The sequence below is a fragment of the Pseudorca crassidens genome, chromosome 10 (assembly GCF_039906515.1).
Source record: "Pseudorca crassidens isolate mPseCra1 chromosome 10, mPseCra1.hap1, whole genome shotgun sequence".
NCBI classification, from domain to species: Eukaryota; Metazoa; Chordata; class Mammalia; order Artiodactyla; family Delphinidae; genus Pseudorca; species Pseudorca crassidens.
This window is the reverse complement of record NC_090305.1, coordinates 79,773,817-79,791,406: the sequence shown is the minus strand read 5'-3', so window position 1 is coordinate 79,791,406 and position 17,590 is coordinate 79,773,817. Positions and strand designations below refer to the sequence as shown.

At 40.7% G+C, this 17,590-nt stretch overlaps 1 protein-coding gene across 6 annotated transcripts in view; it reads right to left on the bottom strand.

Moving 5' to 3' along the window:
- The window catches only part of PTPRG (protein tyrosine phosphatase receptor type G), a 725,670-nt gene that overhangs the window by 297,175 nt on the left and 410,905 nt on the right, over window positions 1-17,590 (bottom strand). For all 6 annotated transcript variants that reach the window (XM_067755032.1, XM_067755034.1, XM_067755031.1 and 3 more), the window contains one exon: window positions 11,555-11,734. In XM_067755032.1, the coding sequence (XP_067611133.1) occupies window positions 11,555-11,734 (180 nt within the window). The remainder of the gene's footprint in view (window positions 1-11,554; window positions 11,735-17,590) is intronic.

The window sequence follows — 17,590 nt, the reverse complement described above, 5'->3', positions numbered from 1 at the left end:
TTTGCATCCAAAAGATGAAGACAAAGAATTTTGAGCGCATCTGTTACAATCATGCAGGGACTCCGCAGCATCTTATAAATATTTGATTTTACCTAAATCATTTATGTCTCTGTCAGGGGTCATTTTACTTCTTTTTCATGAATAATTAAAAGCATAATTAGGGAACTGTACAACCTGAAACACTAATCTCATTTTTCATTTTACAGTATTTCTCACTAGAGCACACAGCACACTACATGCATGTACTGCCCCCACCTTCCGAAAGCGGCTAAATTTTTGTTTACATATAACACTGGAAAGAGAGAACTTGCCCAGCCACCATGCAACACTTTTCTGATGATCACTGATAACACTGCTCTGTTTCACAACAAAATGTACCAAAGGTAGCCGCTGCAGAGCACAGAATGTAGGAAGGGCCATGAGTTCACGGGATGGACGGACCTGGGTTAGAATCTCATTCTGCCACTTAACAGCGGGGTGACCTTGGGCAAGTTACCTGACTTCTCTGTGTCTTGGTTTCCATCATTATTCAAATGGCAATAACAGTGCCTAGCTGGTGAGACTGTTTTGACGCCTGAAAGAAATCGCACGCAGAAAGCACTTAACCCAGTGCCAGAAATTCAGCAAGCACACAGCCAATGCGGGCTTTTGTCCACCTACCAATAATTTCTAGAGACGTGGTCGGAGTTCATGCAGCAGCACAGAAGGGCAACCACACAGGTGCAACTCTCCGTTTTCAGGCAGAGCTCCATTTCATTTACTTATTAAAAAAAATTTGTTTTTAAATTTACTTATTTATTTATTTATATGTGGCCACATTGGGTCTTTGTTGCTGTGCGCAGGCTTTCTCTAGTTGTGGTGAGCAGGGGCTACTCATTGCAGTGCGCGGGCTTCTCATTGCAGTGGCTTCTCTTGCTGTGGAGCATGGGCCCTAGGCTCGCGGGCTCAGTAGTTGTGACTTGCAGGCTCTAGAACACAGGCTCAGTAGTTGTGGTGCACGGGCTTAGTTGCTCCGAGGCATGTGGGATCTTCCCGGACCAGGGCACGAACCTGTGTTCCCTGCATTGGCGGGCGGATTCTTAACCACTGCGCCACCAGGGAAGTCCCCAGAGTTCCATTTTAAAGCAATATTGTCTTTCCCACAAAACAAAACGTGTCCTTGAGCAGGGACAATAAACAGCAAAGGTAGGTGTGACCCAAATACTTGAGATGTTAAGTGTTGAGTGGCTGCTCTGAATTTACTAAAACACTGAGTAAAACACAGATTTCCATGATTTCTATTCTTTCAGTCACGTCAGTGAAAAGAAAATCCCAGTTTGATGCTAATATGCCCTCCACCTTTCAACGATACTCATTCATTTCCCCCTTTACCAAAAAGTAAATACGTAAGCTAGAACTTAATAACGTTGGTACCTTTGATTTATTTTCACAGATTACAGACATAATTTTTTACATAAGTCTATCCTTGTCAAATGCACAGCGTTTTGCATTAAGGTGTTGATAAAATGTTTTGCTTTAAAATCAATTCATTTAATTAAAATCAAGTGCATCAACTGAAAAACAATAAGTAAACGATACTACGATAATAATGAATAAATACATTTTAATTTAAATTTTAAAACAGTAGCACCAAGAGTGAATCTGGATAAGGTGACATTTAGGAAGGTAGCAAGCAACAGCTAAAGACTGGAGAAAGATGGGCCAGGAGGAGAAGGCAGGGAAGGTACCTAGGAGTGCACTGTCTAGAATGAGGCCCCCCTGGTTGTTCAACTGCTAATATGCATTGTGATGAAATTAAAGAAGAATGATGGAGGATGTGGAAGAAACTGGGAGCTTCAAATTCAGGGTTTTTAACCTGGAGTCCAAAGTCCAAAGCAGTAGCCACCCACAGACTTCGCAGTCTACATCCTCCTGATACAGGAAGTAAAATTCTGAGCATGGGTGCATAAACGAAGTCAGACTCTGGAGCCAGTTGGGTCTGAATTTGAGCCCTAGATCTGCCACTATCAGTTGTGAGAAAGTTACTGCATTTCTGGGTGCTTCAGTTCCTATTCTGTGAAACTGGAATAATACAACAGCAACTTCACAAGTTTGTTATGAGATCACAAGGGTTGACACATGAAGAATGCCCACAACAGTAACTCATTCACCACATTATAGCAGGAAGATGGCACTGTAAAAGCCCAGAAATAAACCCACACATATGCGGACGGTTAATTTACAACAAAGGAGCAAAGAACGTACAATGGAATGAGGACAATCTTTTCAATAAATAGTGTTGGGAAAACTGGACAGTCACATGCAAAAGAAAGAAACTAGACTACTATCTTATATTATACACAAGAATTAACTCAAAATGAATTAAAGACTTGAATGTAAGACGTGAAACCATAACATTCCTAGAAGAAAACATAGGCAGTAAGCTCTCTGACATGGGTCTTATCGATGTTTTTGCGGAATGACTCCAAAAGCAAGAAAAACAAAAGCAAAAATAAACAAATGGGACTACATCAAACTAAAAAGCTTCTGCACAGTAAAGGAAACCATTATCAAAACAAAAAGGCAACCTACTGAATGGGAAAAGATATTTGCAATTCATATATCCAGTAAGGGGTTAATGTCCAAAATACAAAAGAATTCATACAACTCAACAACAACAAAACCCCAAAAATTCCCATTGAAAATTGGGCAGACGATCTAAATAGACATTTTTCCAAAGAAGACATACAGATGGCCAACAGGCACATGAAAAGATGTTCAAATCACTAATTAATAGGAAAGTGCAAATCAAAACTACAATGAGATATCACCTCACACCCGTTAGAATGGCTATAAGCATTGGCAAGGATGTGGAAAAAAAGGAACCCTAGTACACTGTGGGTGGGAATTTTTCCACTACGGAAAACAGTTAAGAATAAATAAAACTAGAACTACCATATCACCCAGCTATTCCACTTGGGTATTTATCCGAAGCACATGAAAACTAATTTGAAAACATATATGCATCCCTATGTTTATTGCAGCATTATTAAAATAGACAAGATATGGAAACCACATAAGTGTCTATAGATAGGTGAATGGATGAAGAAGATGTGGTATATGTATATACCATGGTATACTACTCAGCCACAAACAGAATGAAATCCTGCTATCTGCAACAGCATGAATGGGCCTTGAAGGCATTAGGCTAAGTGAAATAAGCCAGAAGAAGAAAGACAAATAACTATGATTTCACTTGTATGTGGAGTCTAAAAAAACAGAACAAATGAACAAAATAAAACAAACTCACAGATCCAGAGATCAGATGAGTGGTTACCAGAGGGCAAGGGGTTGGAGGGGTGGGTAAAATGGGTGGAAGGGATCAACTGTGCAGTGACTGACAGTAAACAGTCTTGCGGCGGTGATAACTCCGTAGTGTATACAGATGTCAAATTATAATGCTGTATACCTGAAACTTAGAGTTAAAAACTAGATGGCATTATATAAGTGCTGTTTATAAAAGTTATCTTAGGGAGAGGATCCACAGCTTTCACAGATTCCCCCTGTGTCCAGGGCCCCCCATAATGAAAAAGTGCTCTACACAGGGGCAGGGGGTAGGTAGGAGTCACACCATGGATAAGGAGTTACTTTCCTCCTGAGCTTGACAGGAAGACTGAGTGCCAGGAATTCACTGCATTCTTCACAGGACATCCACAAACTGTTTATAAATTAAACTCAGTGTGTCTAAATAATGCTGGCCTAAAGCAAATGTTCACACTACAATCTGAGTAAACAGCAGCAGATGCCAAAAGTTAAACAAAAAAATGGATGAGAAGGAAAATAAGCCCGTTACTGTCTTACCTCCACCACTTCCCAACCAATTTTTACCACTACAAGATGGGAAAAGACTCCCATTATTGGATCGTAATGGTGAGGCCTCCAGACCACCCACCATTCCAGTGTCCATCAGGTGATGCTTTCAGGCTCCTGGTGAAAAGGGAAATGCTCTGGTCTGGAAGTCAAGACACACAGGCTCTAGTTCTAGGCTTCTACTAACGTCCCTGTAGGCACTACCGTTTATTTTTTCAAATAATTTACCAAGTAACTACTGGGGAAGAAAAGGTAAGTAAATGAGACATTAGCTCCTGCCTTCACGGAGTGTACAGTTGGTGGGAAAGACAGGCCCCAGCAACTAAAGAGATGACAGAAGCAACCCTGCAAGTGGGACAGGTGGTAAGAGGTGAGCATCCAACCCCAGACTGGAGAAGACACAGCAGGAGGAAAAGCTCATGCAAATGCCCTGTGTGGAGGAAGCCAGGGTGACTGGTGCCCACAGAGCAGGGTGTGGCATAGAGGCCAGACAGCAAAGCAGGGACAGCAAGGAGTCTGTCTGAGTTCTGCAGAGAAGTGAGAGGTCCTCAATATGGTTGAGAGAGAACAAGAAAGAAAGAGGGGGAGACGCACAGACATGATCAGATTAGGGAAATAAGAAGATCATTGTGGCTACTAAACGGAAAAGGCCTGGAAGGAAGGCAACATTGGTTGGTAGAAACAAAGTCAGGGGCTTCCCTGGTGGTGCAGTGGTTAAGAATCCGCATGCCAATGCAGGGGACAGGGGTTCGAGCCCTGGTCCGGGAAGATCCCACATGCTGCGGAGCAACTAAGCCCGTGCACCACAACTACTGAGCATGCGCTCTAGAGCCTGTGAGCCACAACTACTGAGCCTGTGCTCTAGAGCCCATGTGCCACAACTACTGAGCCCGCGAACCACAACTACTGAGCCCGCGAACCACAACTACTGAGCCCGTGCACCTAGAGCCCGTGCTCCGCAACAAGAAAAGCCACCACAATGAGAAGCCTGTGCACCGCAACGAAGAGTAGCCCCAGCTCGCCGCAACTAGAGAAAGCCTGCGCACAACAACGAAGACACAACGTAGCCAAAAATAAATAAATTAATTTTTAAGAAAAGAAAGAAAGAAAGTCAGGAGGTTACTTCATTCATCTAGTAAAGAGACAGTGGACAGACAAGGTGAGTCGGAGCAGCCTCAGAGAACCAAGAAACGCCAAGTCATGGGATTATTCTGGGTCTTGGTTAACTCATTGCTAAACTGAGCAAGAGGAACAAAGTGGATTAGTTGACCCTTTAATCATATAAGATACGACAGATGACAACCTAGCAGAAGGTTCTGTGCCCTAAAAAAGAAAGGAACGCTTCAAAAATTACCCTCAAAATTCAAAATCGTGAATTCAGTTTTGAGTCTAGTTATGTAACATAGCGCTGGTTTGCCCATTCTGTAACTGGTAGATTAGGCTTCGGTCTACCCAGAAAATAGCTGCTACCACCCGAGCGCAGGGACTGGGGCTATGGGGATAAGAGAAGGGAAGTGGAGCTTAGCAGACAGGAAACAGAGCTTGCAGTGCGTCTTGCCAAAGAGAGACCCAGGGAAATAGCTCCGACTTGAATTCCAGGGTTCAGGCAAGACTGAATGGTAACAGGCTGAAAAGAACCCAAGAATCTGGATATCTGAAATAGGAGAAATTTAAGAAGAGCCAAAGCACATTTAGCATCCCCCCCAAAGAAGAACAGATCCTTTTTTAATTACACTTAAATTTTCGTTTTTGGGCAACCTTGAACTAACCAGAGGGCTGTGGGGTATTATGAAGTCCGGGTTGGGCATGCCCAGTGTCAATGGTGCTGAACACCCAGATGTTTCCAAACATCTGTCTACTCGGCTGATGCTACGCTTTTAATCAGAAACCTCGGCAGCCTCTTTGTGAGCAAAATGACCAATTCGTTAGTGGCATAAACAAAACTCAGAGCTTAAAGAAAAAAATGTGATCCAGGAAAAAGGACCCCATGCTGGTCCATCTTCAGTGCCCACATTTACATCTACCAAGGATCATTAAGATCACTCCAAGGGGGTGGGAGGGTAATAGAATACAAATAATTTGATGGTTTGGTATCAAGCAAAATTGGAAACCCCAAGAACATATACTTGGGGTATCATTGTGTACCTCACTTGTCCTAAAGCCCTTCCCATCAATATATCAGGAATATAGGTTTTATTGAAATGAGGACATACTCAGGTTTTCACCATCAGCACCGGGCTCTCTACTCCATAAACAGAGCAAGAAAAAACACTTTCAAACTCTGGTTCTCATCTGCGGCCAGCTCTAAGGAAGACAGGAAGAAGGGAGAGAAGGGGGCCAAAACTAGGACCTGGGAGTGAAAACAGACCAACAGGCAAGAGGCAGAGCCTTGTTTACAGGGGTGGGGAAGTTCACGGAGATGTGAGAGGAAAGGTGGGAGAGAAGCAAACTGCAAAAAAGTGAAAGCTCATGGAGAGACACTCATCAACAGAACAGAAAGAATAGAAGCAGAATAGAAATGGAAAGAAGAGAAAGCCCAAACAATCAGGGATGAGAAGACAAGCACATACACAGAATTCCTAGAAACTTCTTTCCCAATCTCAGGATTGCTAAAGGCTTTTTTCATGCATGTGACACTTGGACAATCATGCTGGCACTGTGGAATGCCCTCTTGAGCGGGGGCTAAGCGTGCAAGTCCATGAATTTGGGAAGAAATCAAGCACCATGAAAATCACCACTGGCAACTCTGTAAGGAGCCCATAATGGCAGCCTGGTACTGACTCTCAGTAAGGCTCGCATCAGTTTCTCCACCAACCTTAGACCAGAACACTGCTTCCGCAGGGCAGCATGGGGGCAGCCGTTAGTTTGAGCTGTAACTGCAGTGACCCACAGAAGGCACAGTGCCTTTCACGGTCAGACACTTGCTTGGCCCAGGGGAGCCTCGCCCTGTGGGCGAGCAGAGCAGCAGGGCCAAATGCTCCTCTTGTACTGAGCTGGGGTCACGTGCTCAGTTAGGGAAGTAGCACGTGGAGATGACTGAGGTTGTTAAGATTATATTTTTCTCTTCATATCAGCCTGCAATGAGGTTGTTCTTTTCTTAGTTTAAGTCTGTGGGTTCTTATGGTGTCCCTTTACCATAAAAGTTTGAAGGACCTGGTAAAGTAAGGTAGAGGCAACAGCCTCTTAATTCTTGTCTGAATTTTATGGGCTGAGCAACGTATTAGGACATGGTTCCTGACCTACTTACCTACACAGATTTTTCCCACCATCAATCTACTTTTATTAACTTATCAACTACTTCTTGAATCCATCTACGCCAGGCACTGGTATAGGTAGACAAATAAGAAAGAATGTAGGCAAAGAAAAAATATAGTAAACCAACATAAAATGTGAAAATGGAAGTAACAACCATCATGGCAAATGTATTTACTACCTGTCCTTGGTGTAGGGGGGAGGGTAAAAGAAAAAGTAGAGAAGAAACACAAAAACATCCTCCAAATAGTTAAAACTCATAGGAGACCATGGCTTATTAACATATATCAGAAGCACCATTTAAGTCTTAAATTTTGATCATTTAGCTAGAAGTTAATGCTAGGAACAGCAAGATTATCTTGAAATATTCTTAAATGAATGCGTTATCTTTTCATTCTACAAAAATGAAAGAGGGAGAAATAACTTTAGATGGAATCAAATGAGAACTGGCACAATAGACAGTCATGGCTCTTCGGGAAGAAATAGAGAGATGCTATCTGTCTTGTAAAGATATTTTAGACAACTTTCGAGAAGTGGGCTACGTACAACCACATTGCTCTATTGATTATGCTAGATTAAATATATAGCCCTCTCCGGGGGTTAAGACAGATATGAACATTAAAACTGTTTTACGAGAAAGTTACTGTCTGTATGTAACAGGCCGCTTTAAATATTAACTTTCTAAATTCATATTTTGATATGCAAATGACAGTCTATTTTACAGACCTGTAAATTTCTACCAGAAAAAAAATAAATATTCTTTCCTGGATTTATTTTCTAGAAGTGCGAGGTTCAAGAAAAGACTTTGGGGAAGAAAAATAGGTGTTGCTTAAAAATTAATGATTTAATGAAAATGACTTTTTTTTGGCATCTAGGTATGAAAGTTAGATATGAAATGAACGACGGTAACAAAGACGGACTATGTGGCTCACAACATACGGATTTTTTTTTAAATTAAACTTTTAATCTTTCTGATAACTGTAGATCAACATGCAGTTGTAAGAAATAATACAGAGGTCCCGAGTCCCCTGTATCCAGTTTCCCCAAATGGTCACATCTTACAGAACTATAGTATACAATGATATGTGTGTTTTTTTAAACTGATATTATCCAAGTTGCCTATCAATACTACTCACTGCAGATACTATGAACTCCTACCTTTAATTCAGACACACAGCACCCTGCACTGTATTTATACCGTGTTCAGCTCAATTTATATGATCCGTGCATAACTGATAAAGCAAGTGAATTCTCATATTTCTCTAAAATGCTGCAATATTTACGAACTCGCTTGGCATTTTAAGAACTGCAGAATAAAGAAGTTTCTAGGTTCATGCTTATTTAAAACAACAACAACGACACAGGTTGGTTTTCGCACCCAAGTTTCTAGACAAACATAAATTGAAACCCTTTGAAGAGAACAGAAAAACAATTCGATGTTCACATTTAAAATTGCGTACAAATGGTCGGCACTTTTAGAAAATCACTCCGATAGAATCATGTTAGATTATTTATGAGATACTGGCCCGCCTAGTATGACGTCATAAATTTTGTAGTCGTAAGTACAGTTTGAGAAGTCACGAGGATTTATTTCTGCTTCTCAGAAAGCCATGCTTCTTCTGAAATTTCAGAGACAGATGCGTTCATATTTGGATGGCTGTGCTCCAAAGTCAGGCGCATGCACCCACAGACAGGCAACAACTTGGGGATCACTCTGGGAAGACAGCAGAGTGACAGAGATTGATCATCAGCTTCTGGAAGACCAAGGTCATGAATCAACTTGCACTGAGTGAACCCTACACTCATCTAAAACATGTCATTGGAGATACCAAGTTGAAAGCTGTCACTGAAACGTGTTATCTTTGCAGAAGGCTGTCAAGCGTTGCAAGTCAAGTAGAAAACCATATCAGAGAGCCCAGCGAATTGCCTTTGGCAGGCTTCTGGAATGTGGCACCAAGGTAGCACTCGACAGCAAAATCCGATTACCCCAGCGTGGCAAATCTTCCATCCACCACATTCAGATCGTCTGCAGAGTAATATTCCCATCACAGGTGTCCAAAGGACACTCACATTTGAAATATAAAGCAGGGCCACCGGTAGAGAAATTCTGAATGGTAACAACAAGCACACCATCTATACTGGGGGAGTAGAGAGGTGGGGGTGAAAAGTTGTGTACAGATAATATCACTGGTACACAAGTCTGTCCTGAGCAGCTGCTCAAATGGTTGAATCAAGGTACAGGAGAAGGTAGCTGCTATAAGGCCCAAAGAACCGTTTGTGGGGACATTATGGAAAAGAGCCCAAAGCTGGGAATCACTGTGCTGAGTGAGTGGGAAACAATTCTAAGAACAAATCAAGCCAGCCCAAAGCAATCGGCCATGAATAATCTCAGACAAATGCTGGTTTGGAAAAGGAAATGGATCCCCGAAGTTGTATGTGCAGCCAGTTAGGCTGAAAAAAAAAAAAAAAAAAGGCAACTCAATGACCCACAACATGGATGGGACCAAAGGACAGATAATGAAGTCATTTTAGCTCAGCATGAGGGCTTCAGGCAGCCAAGGCTCCTGAAGGGATTACTAACAGTGGTTTGTAGTGCCATCCTTGGCTACAAAGGGATCATTTCAAAGAGAGAGAGAGAGAGAGAGAGGGAGAGTTAGTTTTAATGGGTTGGGTTATAAGAATTGAAAAATAAGATAAGAAAAATATCTTTAGCAACAACGGAATCCCAGGTAGCACTAGGCACAAATGTAATATAACACCTAGGGATTTATTTTCAGATCAAACAGTGGGGCAGAGCAAGGCATTCCTGCTACTTCCATCAATGATCTATAACTGCTATTTGCATAATAGTGATTAAGAGGGAAGGAGCTTTTGCACCAGCAATGTTGAAAATGTGGTATTTCATATTTGTGGACCCCAAGTGACAGGTGAGGTAGGTAAAGGGAAGCAGGAGGATCAAACTGCTGGTCTGATGCACAAAGGGATAAGATGGTGTTCATCTGTATTCTAATATAATAACTAATATTAACAAAGCAAATTCTCAAGGAAAATAAGGATTTTATTTTCATTTATGCATTTGGCACAGTGCTGTCCAATAGAACTTTCTATAATGATAGAATGTTCTCTATCTTTGCTGCCTGATATGATAGCCACTAGCCATATATTACTGAACACTTGAAATGTGGCTAGTACCAATACTACTGAAAGTGATCTATAGATTCAATGACATCCTTATGAAAATTCCAATGGTATTTTTCACAGAAATAGTCAAAACAATACTAGAATTCCTATGGAACCACAAAAGACCCTGAGAAACCAAAGCCACCCTTTGAAAGGAGAACAGAGCTGGAAGTGTTACACTTCCTGATTTCAAATTATACTACAAAGCTATAGTAATCAAGACAGTATGGAACTGGCACAAAAATAAACACATCAACCAGTGGAATAGAATCTAGAGCCCAGAAACAAACCCATGCATATTCGGTCAACTAATATTTGACAAAGGAGGCAAGAATACTCAATGGGAAAAAGATAGTCTCGTCAATAAATGGTGCTGGAAAAATGCAACATCCACCTTCAAAGAATGAAGTTGGACCACTACCTTACATTCCTCAGAAAAATTAATTTGAAATGGATTAAAGACTTAAAATCTAAGACCTGAAACTATTAAACTCCTAGAAGAAAACATAGGGGAAAAGCTCCTTGGCATTGGCCATGGCAATGATAATTTGGATATGACACCAAAAGCACACGCAACAAAAGTAAAAACAGATGAGACTCACCAAACTCAAAAGCTGGGCACCGCAAAAGAAACAACCAATAAAATGAAATGGCAAAATGGTATACATCAATTATATCTTAATAAACCTGGAAAAATAAATAGAGGTGACCCTCACCCACACCCCAGAAAAATCCAGAGATCTCAATGTGGGTCTCCTCTGCTTCAAACCCTGCAAACACGCAACCTAAGAAAGCGGAAAAGAAAACGATATGTGGCTAGTAAAACTGAGGGAGCGAATTTTAATCTTACTTACTTTTAATCAATTAAAATTTAAATTTGAATATAGCCACATGTGGCTAGTGGCCACTATAGTAAAACAGATTTCTAAAAGTTCATGCTGCATCCTTCACATGGACTGACCCATTTAATCCTTATAACCCTATGAGACTGATACAATTTTGTTATCTATATATATATTTTTAATTTTTATCCTAGCATATTAAAAAAAAATTTTAAAGCACAAAGTGATTAGGTAGTTTGTCCCAAATCACACAGCTAGTAAAGCAAGTGGTCAGTTCTCAAACCAAGGGCCAATTCCAAAGCTCTCACTCAGCTATACGTTCTCTGTAGCAACATACACTACTAAAGGAGCAACTCGTGGTTAAGGTAAAGACCAGAGACCCAGAAACATTTCATATTGTTCCACAGACAAGTAAAGAAGACACAGTCTACCTGTTTTCCCTGTGTTTTTCATCCAGGTTTTGTTGGAAGACTCATTGTCAAAGCCATCAAGTTGCAGGTCCTGGTACTCTTCACCGACACGTGCATGCTGGTCTGAAATGTCTATAGGTGACTGGTGATGGCCCCCACAGCTGACACTAGACGTGACCCAGTGCTCAGGACCGTAGACACCTGTTAAAAGAAAACAAGACTTCAATCCTTATGGTTCAAGGGTCAGGGATAAAATGAGTATGATGCACGAAAGTCAAGCACTGCATCTCCCAAGGTTAACATTTTCTACATGTCCCCACCCTAAAGATGTCAGTGCATTGGAAGACTATCAATCCAAGCCATTTGCTTGATAGGGCAAGAAAATTTGAGAAAAAAGTTACTTAAGATAGTTTTGCTTCTTGATTTGTAATCAAACATTTGCTAACTTTATCCGTAATCAGATTAAGGGAGTTGAGCAGAAGGGCCGTCAGAGTTGTTCACATTTTTTAAAAATTTTAAAATAATTTTCCTGAAATAAACAGAGCATTTATTCACAAGAAAACACCTTAATCAATTTACTATGTTCTGCTATTGTGAACAGTACACTAAACACAAGTTTCTTCTAGGTTCCTAGGAATTTTTGAACTGGAAAAGGAAAAGAATTAAAAATTAAAAGTAACACAACACTGGAATGAGAGTCATTACAAATAATGTGGGCAATGAGGCAGGGTTTTCCTATGGCTAATTGTGAGATTTTTCAATTTAGCCAGTTTGAACACATGTATATTAAGGCACTCACTTCTCTTTCTCAACCCCTCACTCTCACAGGAAATGGGGGTATAAAGTTACCGTCAGACTAGAATCGGCATTCATATAAATAAAAACTTTTGGGGGAACATATGCTACAGGAAAAGAGGAAGAGAATGTAGCTGTAACACATAACCCTAATGGACACCAATCAGGCATAGATAGAGAAAACACACTGCAACAACTGCATCTCTGCCCTATTCAGAAATTATATATCTGGGGGTGATGTCTACTAAGTTGATAACAAGCTCTGAAATTTGTCTGCGCCCTACCTTTAACCTTCTTGACATGACAAAGTGGAAGTATTCAGCTGGAAAAAACATCTTTTGCTAGAAAGATTAAGATAAATCTCTTTTTGAGAGTCAGATATAGAATAAGTCTAAACGGTATAATTAAAATTGTTTTAAATTTTATATTGGAGTATATTTGATTTACCATGTTGCGTTAGTTTCAGGTGTACAGCAAGGTGATTCAGTTATACACATACATATAACTATCTTTTTCAGGCTGTTTTCCCATATGGGTTATTATAGAATATTGAGGAGAGTTCCCTGTGCTATACAGTAGGTCTTTGTTGATTATCTACTTTATATACAGTAGTGTGTGTAAACTGTATAATTTTTAGAAGATAAAATTTAGGCTTCCCAAACAATAAAGTTTAGTGTATGTATAAACAAACATATACATATACTTGTATTCCTAGGTTTTTTTAGCTTTAAATTCCTTCACATATCAAATAAAGGAGGATGAATGGCCAAAGTGACTTTAGGAGAGCAACCCATCCATGAACCCATATTTTTCTGCCTCACTCTACACCTAGCCCTGTATGATGGAAGACACAAGGACACCTTAACATAGGTCTCCCTCCTACTAAGTCCACACCTGTGCCCAATCCTCCACCACACACACTCCCTGGCCACGGATTTCCCCATGCCCCTAAGTCTGACACAGCTCACAGCTGATATAAACAGTGGTACCATGAAAAAAGCAGCAACAACAGAAAATCTTTTCAGTCACAGTAATGGAAACTTCACGGCTGCAAGGGCAACTGATGAAGCTCCCCTAAAAATGATTCATATGCTTGCTATCTGGCAAACAGCTCAGCCTCACTCTATGCCTGTGTCATTTTCCCTAATCCTTATCTCCTGCAGTAAGATAAAAGAGACTATCAGAAAGAACATGTTCGCTGATTGGCAAAGATTTAGCAAAACCTCTGGGCACTTATCAAAATCACTTATAAGCGCCATAACACTTTCTAGAAAAAGTTAACATCGCCATTTGCTTTACTGCAGGACTCCAACTAAATTAGGAATTGTCAAGGGCTTTTCCCTCATGTCATTTCACCTCTTGGTCAAATTCCCTAAGACTGCATGAGATGAGTCATAAAGGAACAGAGTGTGCATTTGCATAGGTTGGAGCCAAACTTTATTTTCATCTTGCATCAATATATTTGAAGAAAAAAAGGAGGGGAAAGGGGACAGAAGGCTCCAATTATCCTGTCTGCTCTAAATTTTCTTACAGATGCCAAAAGGATCCATTGAAAAATGGAATAAAGTGCTTGTTGACATATTTGATAGTTGACCATAATGTAAATTCTGGCTAGCTGCAATTGGGCCTGTATGCTTGAATTATGGAAACTAACGTTTTAATGGTGTGTGTGTGTGTGTGTGTGTGTGTGTGTGTGTGTGTGTGTGTGTGTGTGTAACCCCTTTCAGAAACTCAGTACTATAACAAAATTGCACTCAATGGAAAAAAATGCATGGTGAAAATCAATCCAAACACATATGACTCCAAAGAAATAAGAATGCAAGCCATCATTTGTAAAAACACATAGACACCTGGTAGTTATTCTACTGATTAAAAAAAATACTCTTTAAGCTCTGATAAGTACTTGCCATTCATATTATTTCTCATAACCTGCCAGACATGGGTGAAATATAATTTAGCCCTCTATAAATATATAATCAGGGTTCATACCAGTGAGATTCATTTATTCACTGGTAACAATCTGAAGATTTAAGCCGACTCCATGCTTGCTTTCACACCTCTACCCAATATACGTTCAAGTGCAATTTTAATTGAAACTGATCTTCCACTTCAGATTTTAAATTAATTCTTCTCTGGAGTGCTTCATGCTCCAGACACCCTTGCCTTGCAAAAACCTCTGTGTCATTAGTGGTGGAAACAGAACACTTTTTCTAAGCTTGCAGGTATTGATTACCTATTCTCACACTGAAGCACCACTGCCATTCCACACTGTATAAATCTCTTCAGGGTTAAGACACTTTATAAAGGACTGAGAATTATACCATTAATCATTTTCAGTTGCACAAGTCTCATAGCATTGAAGCTTTGTTTTTCAGAACTTTGAATAAATGCCTTTAAGTTAAAAACATGACACTAAAAAAACACTGTGGTTAACTGAAACCTAGTTTTGAAGGAGGGAAAACAATCAGCAAGAAGCCTTCCTCTCTCAGGTCTGACATTATCCATCTAAACTAAGAAGAGAAAGTCATGTGCATTTTAGTGCCCTCTTAGCAACTCTTTCTTAGAATACTTGCATTTTGGCATCTGGACCCATTTTGACCTACTCAGCAACTCTGACATGGCAACCTACTACGCAAGGCTACCTTCTCAAAAAGGGAGGCATGGGGCTCAGGGGTAGAAACCACAGGGCAGTTTGTCTGCCAAGGGTAACTTCCCGTTCACCTGTTGACAGTCCGGAAGGAATGAGATTTTTTTTTTTTAAGATTTATTTTATTATTTATTTATTTATTTTCTTTATTTTTGGCTGCATCGGGTCTTAGCTGTTGCACGTGGGATCTTCATTGAGGCATGCAGGATCTTTCGTTGTGGCACACGGGCTCATTAGTTGTGGCGCACGGGCTTAGTTGTCCCGAGGCATGTGGGATGTTAGTTCCCCGACCAGGGATCGAACCCGCATCCCCTGCATTGGAAGGCAGATTCTCAACCACTGGACCACCAGGGAAATCCCCAGGAATGAGATCTTGATGGAGACATACCGCCAACATATTAGTACCAAGGGAACTAGCACTGATTCTCTTTCAATCTAGAATGAAAAATATTTGCTTTTTAATGCATTTAGTGAATGTATCTGAAATTCCTGGCTGAAGGAATTTCAAGGTCAAGGAATTCCTTGACCTCAGTGTAAAATATCCCCTTGTCAGGGAGGCTTCCGTGAGAGATGCACTGGGTTCTATACTATCCCAGCAATGGGTTCTTGTTTTCCTATGGACATTTTACCACAAATGTAATTTATTGTTTACTCCTTAGTGTCTGGCTTCCCCACCAGCTCATTACTCTATGAGAACAGGCTCCTTCCCCGTCTTGTTCAAGTTTATTCCAATGTCTAGCACAGAACCCTACAGACACTGAGTTCCTAGTATACATATTTTTGGCACAAATACATGAATTGGAAGATGAGATTAAAGAGTCTTCCACAGTTCTGTCTTCTAATGACACTACAACATGTTTTCTGTGCATTGCTTTGGTTTTAATTTTACACTTCTATCTGCTGACTTCTTCCAAAGTCTTTCTCATTTCCTGGTCTCAAGACTAAGGATGTCAACTTCAGAAGTAAATACTCCTTTCTTTCATCATTATTATGTTACATTAATCTGAACAGTGATAAAGTAATATAAACTGCAAAGACAGGATCGATCCATGCGCATGACAGAATCTGTGTGCAAATTCAACAAGCCCACCAAAGGCAATTATGGTTTTTAAAAGAAAGGAGTATGATAGAACTTTGCTTTCAAAAGCCTTTGGGGAAACACGATTATTTTTAAGACTCTCTTATTTTTCCGATGCTTTAACAGAGCTCTCTAATCAAAGAAGGTCAATCAAGAAGGAAAATTAGTGTTGTGCATAAATTCACCACCACAGTCATTTCAATACTGACTCAACACCTGCTCAGTACCAGCGCCTCAGTGCTAAGAAATGGTGGCCAGGCGGCAGAGCTGCCACAGTTCCCTTGGGCAACTTAAGCTGCCTATGGCTCTGTCTTCTCATCTGTACAATGCGGAAAATCGGTGGTGTCATTGTCCAAGGGTGGTTATGAGGATTAGATGAGATAATCCACATAAAGTACCTAGAACAGTATCAAACAATAGAAACTCAGTAAGCGGTGGCCGCTGTGATTAGTGTCACTGTTATTATGTTACAAAATGTGCAGCAACCCCTCCAGAATGTGACTATATAATGGAGGAAACAACCCTGCAGTCCAGCCAATGACTAAGGCAGGTGGAAGCAGGCATTCTGCGGTACCAAAAGAGAGAGGAGGGGCCCTCACCTGCCTGAGGACACACCTTCCAGAGAAGGTGACACTTGAAGGGAGTCATTCCCTGAAGTGCAGAGAAATTTACTAGGTCCAAGTGTTTCCCATGTGGGCAGAGGACAAGAATCACAAGTACAGGTGAGCCCTTTGGGAGGTGAAGTTTAATCCTAGCACCCACCACATTTAGGGACTAGCTTCCCAGAAATGAAGTAAAAATAAAGAGGAAAAAGGCAACTTCCCAGTGGAGAAGCCTGACCTATATATAGCCAAGCGATGAAGGTCAACCTCCCCTTCGATATCATGGATTATCATGCACATCCTGATAGGATGTGATAAGAAGCCTGCATTACCACTGTGGGATTCTTTCTAAAAATCCATAATCCCAACCACCAGGAAAACATCAGACAAACCCAAACTGAGGAACATTCTGTAAGATACTTGGCCGATATTCCCCCAAAACGTTGAGGTCATGACAAACAAGGAAACACTACAAAAAACTGTCTCAGACTGAAGATTTAGGAGCCGAGACAGAAAATGCAATGTGGTATCTGAGACTGAATGATGGAACCAAACATGGAAATTAGTGAGAAAACCCATGAGCTCTGAATAAAGGTTGGAAGAAAGAGGAAGACATATTTATGAAACTCACAGATGCCAAATAAAATCTAAGTTTTGTTAAGTGGGTTACATATTTTTTAAATATTTATTTATTTATTTATTTGGTTGCACTAGGTCTTAGTTGCAGCAGGCGGGCTCCTTAGTTGCGGCACGTGGGATCTAGTTCCCTGACCAGGTATTGAACCCGGGCCCCCTGCATTGGGAGTGCGGAATCTTAACCACTGCGCCAACAGGGAAGTCCCAAGTGGGTTACATTTTAATATCCGGATTTTACGGCTTTACTATTATATACTTGAGGGTAGGTCTATGGCTTAACAGACGAAGGAGATGGGCAC